This window comes from Astyanax mexicanus, chromosome 3, assembly GCF_023375975.1.
Source record: "Astyanax mexicanus isolate ESR-SI-001 chromosome 3, AstMex3_surface, whole genome shotgun sequence".
In the NCBI taxonomy this organism is placed as follows: Eukaryota; Metazoa; Chordata; class Actinopteri; order Characiformes; family Acestrorhamphidae; genus Astyanax; species Astyanax mexicanus.
In genome coordinates, this window is record NC_064410.1 from 8,504,329 (window position 1) to 8,514,321 (window position 9,993).

Genomic DNA, 9,993 nt, shown 5'->3' on the forward strand with positions numbered 1-9,993 from the left:
GCTCTACCCTCTCCTAACAGTGTTATAAAGTTAATTATGAAAAGTTAACAAAGTTAAATCTTACCTTTATATTTAATTGTGTTGAATATTATATTAAAGAGGTTAGAGCATAGTTAACTTTGTTGAAATCTGTACACACTGTTCACTAAACACCCCAGACAACTTAGGCTATATATACATTAATGACACCCAACTTGTCATAAACGTAAAGCTAACTCCACAACTGAAACAAGGTCATTTTGCTTCTATTATTATTTCCCTATTATGTGCACAATGACCACAGATACTAAAACTCTGTATTATCACTAATAACACTTGAAGGTCCCCGAGGAGGGTATGAGGTTTTCTGTAGTGTTTCAGTAATTATTAGCTGGATTAGGAGACGTTTTGTTCCCATGTGTTAAGTGTGTTTTCCAAATAAATAAATAAAAAAGGTTATTAGGTTATCTATTTTTATATTATATTTTTTATTAGGTTATCTATATCTATATTCACAAAATATTCAGTGCTAAGTAAAGATTTTGAGAAGCTTTTGGAACTGTGTCCCCACTCTCTAACAATAAACTTTACCATGAAATATAACTATTAAAATCCGTCAGAGATGTATTTATTTTGCATTGTTGTGAGTCTGAATTCCATCTATGCTTTAAAAATATTTTTTCATAATAAATCCATAACATTTAAGTTAAAATTCTAAAGACCATGAGAAAAGGTTTCCTCATTTGTTTTTCTTTACATTTGATCTTATTGTAACTATGACAGAAGAGGTCAATCTCAACACTCTGTCCTGTTACCTAAATTAATTCTTAGATTTTATTTGATTATTTAAAAAATACAAATTTTTAAGAAAATAGACGCCATTTAGCAAGTATTACTAGTCCTCCAAAGAAGGGGGATGGTGGCAGGGCCCAAATAAATAAATAATATAAAATGCTGTCATTCTTGAATTTTCTTTGCCTCTGGGATAGCCTGGATCACAAAAGTGATCTACAGTACAGTTCAGAAAATAGTTTTATAATAATTTGTAGTGAAATGTTGTTTGCTTCTAAGATGCAAAAAATGTTACATTGTAAAATTCCCTGCTGGGAACTGGTTTCATATAAGCTAAGATCAGCATTAACCTAAAAAATATATTAATAACAAGATTCTGGAAACAACCTGTTTTGCTTGTTTCTTGCTGTAAAGGTCAGACTGGCAGTTTAGACCACATGGGTTAAATCCAGTAAGGCTCAATCTACTGTGGTACGAATATAGAAGGAATTCGGATGTCAGTTTAATGATGCAGAGTAGCATGCATGTTAGCCAGATCTGAACAAACAGCTGAATAAAGTGTGTCTATACAGGAGTCTGTTAAAGTCTGTTAAAGAAGAGCATGACTGTGTGTGCAATACAAAGTTAACTGACAGAATAAACTGTTCATTACTTTTATTTTCAGTGAAGACAATCATTCTCTGTCACTCTCACTCACACACTCACTCACACTCTCACACACACCTGCACATTACAGTTCAGTTACTACATTGTCTGATAACAGCACACTCACATAGTGCACTACACAGGGAATAGGGAGCCATGTAAGATTCATTCACAGCCTGTGGAATTACTCATGGCTTAATCAGTCTCATTCCAGCTGATCTTTCAGATCACTTTCCTTCTTCATAAGCATCCTCACTTCTCCTCTCCCTCACTCCTCCCATCCCTTGCCCCCCGGCTGAGTAGGCATCTGCAGCCCCACCAGCTGAGCCACTTCCTCTGGGCCACGCTCGCCTCGCCCGTGGTACAGCTGATGAAGGTTCATGTGAAGACGTGTGGTCTCCAGCAGACACAGGTACACCTGACAGGTGTGCAGAGCCTCTTTCTTAGCACGGCAGTAGCGCTCGCCTGTCACCTAAAAGAGAGAGAGAGAGAGAGAGAGAGAGAGAGAGAGAGAGAGAGGAAGAGAGAGATAAAGATATAAAGATGAAAATCGCACTCCTGTCACCACAAACAGAAAATTGAGTATGACGTAACACGTGTCCCTGCACTGTGTTACTTAAATATTGTTATTAGGGCTGCACGATATTGGAAAAAAGTTACATTGCAAATTTTATTTTTTCAACAACATATATTGCGATTTTAAACAATGCAGGGCCCATGACATCATCTCGCATCCAGACCGATTAAGCACCGAGCATTCAAAACCCAAAGAAAAAAGCAGCAAAACAACAGTAATCTGCCCTTTAATCAGGCATTTAAATGTTTTTTAAAAGGAAAATAAGAGCATTTTTCTGGGATTAAAAGCATGAATTGAGCTGTAAATGGAAATAACTGCGCAAAACTGTGCTGGACTGAGGTGCACAGCTTTCGACATATGTGTTTACAACACGTGCCCAACCATGTGGATGAAGGCCATGCGGTTACCTCGTGTTTACTCCTGCCCCCTCCTTGTGCTTCCCCTCCCCCTCACGCTTCTCACACAGGCAGCAGGAGCCTGTCACTCACACAGACACAGAGACGACACATCCTGCAATGTGACTATTGTGTATGCGCACATCACAATGACGATGCTTAAACGATATATCGTGCAGCCCTAATAGTTACCCATGTGGAGTTAACTGTGTTACCTGTGTGCTGTGTTACCAGTGTCACTTGCACATGGTGTTACATATGTGGTGTGTTAAACTGTGCATGCCCCATAGCAGTATAAAAAATTATCCTTAGATTCCTTTTATTTCTCTTTACAAATATGGTTTAATCTACTGTTACAGTAAATAAATGAGATCCCAGTGTAAGCGTCTATTGCGCCTGCACACCAAGGGTCAGATTTCGGCACAACACCAATTCTTTCTTCCCCTGGTTTGTTGAAAGACTCAAGTCCAAACTAGGAGTGGCAGATATGACCCTAAAATAATATCACAATACTTCAACAGCAGTAACTATACCCCTGAAACTCATGAAATTACAGTATTACATTTCAAGTTCATGAAAAGTCAGGTTAGTTCAATTAAAATATACAAAATGCAGATTGAAGTACTTTGTCAGCTTTTAAGCTCCACAGTAAACAAGCATGAACAGCATCACCAAGCAGGTTTAGAACTGGTTAACCAGCCAGGGTATGTTTACTTATGGATGACTTTTAAACTACCTCATGCATCAGAGACAAGCTTAGCTCTGACCAGCAGATCCAGCAACCAGCACATCTAACAACCAGCAGATCTAACAACCAGCAGATCTAACAACCACCAGATCCAGACACCAGCAGATCCAGCTACCATCAGATCTAACAACCATCAGATCTAACAACCACCAGATCCAGACACCACCAGATCCAGCTACCATCAGATCTAACAACAATCAGATCCAGACAATAATAGATCTCACAAACTGCAAATCCAGACACCAGAAGATCCAGTTACCATCAGATCTAACAAACAGCAGATCTAACAACCACCAGATCCAGACCACCAGCAGATCCAAATACCAGCAGATCTAACAACCAGCAGATCCAGACACCAATAGATCTTACAAACAGCAGATCCAAACACCAATAGATTTTACAAACAGCAGATCCATACACCAACAGATCTAACAACCAGCAGATCTAACAACCAGCAGATTACTTCTATAACTTTTTCTGTAGTTAACTTTGTAAACAGTGTCCCCAGGTCACGCATGTGTCCTTCACATGCGCGTGCGTGTGTGTGTGAGAGAGAGAGAGAGAGAGAGAGAGAGAGGGGCTCGTGCAGTACCTGGTTGCTCCTGAACTGTTCTCTCAGGTGTGTGTAAGCCATGGACTGTGTATATTCGGAGCCCTGAAGATTCCGGAGCTCCTTTAACACACCGCGATACACACCGAGCGCGCGCACCCCCGCCATCTCCGCACGCAGGAACACACACGGATTCACGCGCACACACACACACTACCGGAAATGACGCAGAGCAGAAGGCTGGGGAGCGCAGAGCTTGCGATGATCAGCCACCTGATATTGTATTGTATTGTATTGTATTGTATTGTATTGTATTGTATTATATTATATTATATTATATTATATTATATTATATCTTATTATAAAGAGTATATTATGTAATATTATATTATATATTATATTTATTACATTACTTTGTATTATACTATATTACTCAGATAACCAAACCTTTGTTGGACCAACGTAAAACTTTCCATTTCTAATGCATTAAAACAATGTTGAGTTAATTTTTGTTTGTATTAAACAATACTTAAATACATTAAATAAATAGTTGTATAAATAAAATAGGTTGTATTCCATTCTTAGCCTGTAATAATTAATAACACAATTACATATTATTATTACAATTATTTTTATTATTATTATTATTAATTATTAATTACTAATTATTAATTAATGATTAATAATAATAATAATAATAATAATAATACTGACGTTGATTTAATGTCTGAATTTAAACATTTAATTATAAAATATGTAAATTTCCGAAAGAATCGATTCGATCTGCGCTGCTTTAACCAGCGGCGCATTAGTGACACCTGGTGGCCAAAAAGATGAACGGCAGTTCTTTCTTCTAAAGCCGTAAAACCGTTTAATAACATACACTATATCTCCCGTCTAAAAAAAACATTAAACTGCTTTCATTTGCACTTATTGCTGGCACAGATGTGCAAATGCACACACACATTCTGTCTTGTCTCTGTGGAGAAATATTGCCAATAGAATTAGACTCCCTGGTGTAGATAAATACCCATTAACCTGTTAGTAAATAGTAAATACTAAATCAATTTTAATAAACAGTCAAAAGTTTGGGCACGACTTTTGTCATTTAAAGCATTTTTTTTAATGCACAAGAACAATTCTTTTTTTTTTAAATATTACTGTATTTGGCAGTAATATATTTTTGTAATATATTTTATATGTATTTTTCTCTATATAGCACTGCTCATAATCAGCTGTAGAGTCCTAAAAAAGAGGGTGAGTCCATCCTCTATAGCAGGGGAGGGGTAGAGAAATATATAAAAAATATATATTATTTATGTGCACGTTGTGAATGGTAATACGTGAAAAAATATATATGGCAATTGTATGGTTTTACGTGTTTATTGTAACTCATAGTTAATTTTATTTCTATAATTTATATTATACCACAGTTAGTTCCAACCCTGCATCGTGATTGGCTGAGAGGTGTTTTATTGGCGACATTATTAGCCGGTAATACACTGTAACTAAAGCTGTCCATGTATTACTCCGCCATATACAGGTAACCTAGCAAATGCAATGTCATTATACACCACTAGGGGGCGCTGGATCCCGCATGTGATTGTGTGTGAAAATACGCATTATTGCGTTTTAAAATCGTCAGCGGGGTTGGGGGGGTGGAGGTGGGGGGTGGGAAGGAGTGGGGGTGTGGTGAGATGCATTTTTTAAATCCTCAGCGTCCTGTCATTAATTTCAAATAATTTGGGGCTTTGATTTGGCGCCCCCTCTAGTGCAGCGCCCCTATGCGTCGCATAAGCTGCATACCCCCTTTTTGCCCCACTGCCTACATACACACATGAATCCAATTATGAGAAAGGGTTAAGGCGCCACTTGCATGTTTTTATCATCTTTGCAACTTTTCTGAAGAGTGGTGTGGTGTATTAAGTCTCATTTCTTCAAGAACCATCCTTCAAGAGGATACACGACAGTGGCAACACGGGAGCCTCAAAAATGACCAAAATCTCAAATGACCTGAAAACCAAGATTGTTCAACATCTAGGTTAAGTGGATGGATACAAAAAGCTATCTCAGAGATTTCAGCTGTCAGTTTTCTCTGTGAGAAACATAGAGAAGAAATGGAAGACCACTGACACAGTTCTAGTTAAGACCTATAGTGTCAGGCCATGAAAAATCTCAGATAAGCAGAGGAGAAGGATGGTGAGAACAGTCATAGTCAACCCACAGTATTGCTTTAAAGGAATGCTCAAAAACTATCAAACCTGACAGAACTGGAGAAGAATTGTCCAAAATGCCTTCAATCAGAATCCAGACTCTCATTGGAAATTATATGAAGCATTTAGATTCTGTTATATCTGCAAAAGGAGGAACTACTAAATATTGATGTATTTTTTTCTGTTGGGGTGCCAAAATTTATGCATCTGCCTAATTTTTTTAAAGAATTTTTGCACACTTTCTGTAAATCGTATAAACTTTATTTACCTCTCAAATATCACTGTGTTCATCTGCTATATGATATATTTAACTGAAATTGCCGATCCAAACAACCAATGATTTATAAAGGAAGACATGAAATGATCAAGGGTGACCAAACTTTTACATATCACTGTAGACTGACCCATTAATTATGATCCTCAGCAGTAAAATCACATGCTGATGCTTTATTGTGTCGGTCTGATTCTGTTCCAAATCACTCCAGTCTGAATCAGGGGTTCTGGATTTTTAGAAGATTAATCAGATTCTACTTTGTATGATTCAGTTATTGGTGCATCAAGCTGCAATGGAGCTCTCTCTCTCTCTCTCTCTCTCTCTCTCTCTCTCTCTCTCTCTCTCTCTGTGAGTCAGTAGATGTGACATGTCTCTCCTTCAGGGATCTGTCAGTGTGTGTGTCTGTCATTCTTTCTGTAACACCCAGTCCTCCCCCTCCCCCTATCTTCACTCATTCATCCCTTCATTCCTCCATCCCTTCACCCCTTCATTCTCTTATCCTGAAAAAAGTATGCAGCCTCAGAGAGTGTAGGTACATCTGAGTTTCGCACCACGACACCTGGAATGAGAAATCCTGCAGAGAGAGAAAGAAAAAACAACAGGTAACTGTAGCATTAGTGTCTTTAGCATTAACCATTCCCTGCAAACAGTGCATAATTTCAGCCGGATCCTGCCGGGACACCTAATGCCATTTTACTTATCATATAATTACAAATAAAATAAGCTATATTAATAAATAAAGTTTATTTACTAATTTTCCAAAAAAACAAATATATGTTGTTTTTTTATAGTAACTGCAGTTCCCATGTAATTATTTTATCAGTCATGCTTTGCATTCTCATGCATCAGGAGTTCTAGCTGGCAGCAGGATTTGCAATTTTTTTTTTCTTAGAGGAAAAGTAACAGCAGTTTTAACTGGCAGTTCACACAGAGTGATTCTGGGCTTTACGGAGTACAGGGACTCAAATGCCATGAAAACATGATGGATTAAAACAGCTCTGAGGTGCTGTGAACAGTATTCCAATCACACTTGCAGAGTGCAATGAACCTGATTTACCGATCAGAGCGTGCATCCTTGCACACTTTCATATCATTATGGACACTTGGGTTTTTGAAACTTGTTGTACGATGTTTTTTTTTGTGTTGTTTTGTTATTTTTATGTATCATTTTCCTGTAATTTTTAAGGGCGTAGTTGTGTTTGACATGGTTGTAACCCATCATTGTACTCCAGTCATCATACTAATACATGGTCTATTATATTGTCTTGAATATTAGTGTTAGATGGACACTTATATTTTATATTTATATATACTTATATTTTAAATCCCTGCCCACTTAATGGATCATCTAACCATATGGTCGCCAAGTGGTCCAGTGGTCTAATGCACTGCCACTATGAACGGGAGGTTGCAGGTTTGAATCCCGTTCATGTAGCTCTGCCATCAGCTGCTGTGGCCAGAGGGAGCACAATTGGCCTTGCTTTCTCCGGGTGGGTAGATGGCGCTCTCTCCCCATCACGCTTAAGGTGGCGCCGGGCGGAACGAGGCGTCTGTGAGCTAATGTATCAGAAACGAGTCGATGCGCTTTACTCCGAGCGCGCCAGCTGCTCAGGCAATGATTCATCAGCAGCAGCAGTTCGAAAAAAGGGGTGACTGACTTCACTTGTGTTGGAGGAGGTGTATGCTCGTCTGCAACCTCCAAGGGTGGCAGGTGCCACCGGTGATGGGGACTCACAAAGGGGTGGGATAATTGGATAACCAAAATGGGAAAAAATGGGAAATATGCTCAATTTTGGTATTGGGACATGGTCATTTGACAGCAACTTTTCAACTGTAGACAGTGTGCATCCTTAAGCCCCAAGTGGAATTTTTGGGTTTGCCATTATGCTGCCAACAGACACTTTTGAAATGCTCTGCTCTTTGGTTGCTGTTTGAAGCACAATATAACCAGACACAACGGGTCACTGGACTGCATCGGGCACTGAGGAGTTGACCAAGCACAGAGCTTCAATCCGTATCTAGTAATAATCATACACACATTCATACTTACACCTAGACACACACCAGGACAATTTTGAGTACCCAGTTGCTCTGAACAGTTTAGAGTATCCAATTCTCCATGTTTTTGGATAGTGGGAGTAAACCGGAGTCCCGGTTGATTACACATGTGAACACATAGAGAACATGAAAACCCCACTCAGATAGGGACTTGAACCCAAGACCCCAGTGCGTGCTGGAAGAAGAACGTGCTAACCAATAAGCCACCATGCCTCCCAATAAAGTGAGCTTTTCCATGCCGATTGATGAGGTTGTCAATGCAAGGCAGGGGATTTGTGAATACTTCAGTTGGATAATTTGACTGGACCAAGGACTGGTTTAAGGGTCAATGTCCATGATATACAACTTTTTCCCCAAATGATACTGGTTGGCTAGCCAGTGGTTCCCTGACCTAAACAAAAGCAGAAATGGCAGAGCCAGGATCATTCAGTGATGTCTTGAATGTCGGATATGTATGATTCACAGATACTTGCATAAACTGGATGTAGAGGAGTTTGCTTAGATCCATCTTCAGCTTGAAGAAGACCATGGTTGCAAACACAGCTCAAGAAGAGCAGCAGTTTGCATTGCCCTTGGAGGTGGAAGGTGAGTAAACTGCCCTCATGTACATGTGCTGACTTTGCCAACAGCCCCACAAAATCCATGCCAATCCACTCCAAGGGGACCTCGATGGTGGGTAGGGGCACTAAAGGAGCAGGTGGGGGCTTTTGGAAGCTATATAGTTGGCACTGGGGGCATGCCTTGAGAGGGTATGTGTGGGAGTACTTCCGTAATGAAAGAGGAGATGATTCCCAGAGACCTCCTTCACTGCTGTGCACTCAAAGGTGTAGAGGAATGCCTACACATCATCTCTGGGAGTGACTTTTGAGTTAGTTTGCTCTCCAGCTGAGTTTGCCAGGAAGATCCCATGGCAATTTTCTACTTCACCTCTTGATACCTTCAAGTCCATTATTGTTTACTTTCCATGGAACTTTTGAGAGTCAGAACCATCCATATTCTCCACCATTTTTCCCATTTTCTCCACAACATCAGAAAGGAGAATTAAGGCTCATACAATTGTGGTGGTCTGGCTCATGAGAGGGTTGCAGGTATGTTGGCTATGTTTTCCCAGAGAGGTTAACAATGGCTCAGTCTGGTAGCAGGACCATGGACAGTCTGGGCATTCTGGGATGGCAGGTAGGTGCCCCGCCCACACCTGCCATCTACACACCGTTTATTTTCCTGGACTTCCCCCTTTTGCCCTTTCATCACATTTCCACGATTTCATCCATGTTCTTCTGCCTTTATCTTTTCATCGCTTCATCTTCTCTTCCTTCCCCCTCTCCACCCTTTCATATTTCCATCTCTCCCCCACTTCATTAGCTATTTACCCTCTATACCTCTTCATCCTTTAATTTTTCCATCCCTCCACCTTTTTCATTCTATCATCTGTCCATCCCTTTACCCCATCCCCCGACCCTTGTGTGTCAGTCTGAGAGATTTCAGAACAAAATGCTCATCAGCACAACACATCTCCACTGGATACTATCTCACACACACACACACACACACACTGATGAGTAATCCAGCTTTCAGTGGTAGTAGAAATAGACTCAGCCTAAAGCCATGCCGTGTACCATCACACACACAGAGCAAACCAAAGCCAGAGCTCAGCACCAACAGCTTCATTTCTAGGGAGACAGAGAAAGAGAGAGAGAGAGAGAGAGAAAGAGAGAGAGAGAGAGAGACAGAGGGGGTGGGGGTGAAGTGCACAGAAAGCAAC

The 9,993-nt window shown here is 40.0% G+C and overlaps 1 protein-coding gene across 1 annotated transcript; it reads right to left on the bottom strand.

The window, feature by feature from the left end:
- Positions 1-1,410: 1,410 nt before the first annotated feature.
- On the bottom strand, positions 1,411-3,937 carry fmc1 (formation of mitochondrial complex V assembly factor 1 homolog). Its single transcript, XM_022664416.2, has 2 exons — positions 3,729-3,937; positions 1,411-1,888 (listed from the first exon to the last, which is right to left on the bottom strand). The coding sequence occupies exons 1-2, from the start codon at positions 3,852-3,854 to the stop codon at positions 1,685-1,687; spliced, it is 330 nt and encodes a 109-aa protein (XP_022520137.2). The 5' UTR covers positions 3,855-3,937; the 3' UTR covers positions 1,411-1,684.
- Between the last annotated feature and the right edge of the window lie 6,056 nt (positions 3,938-9,993).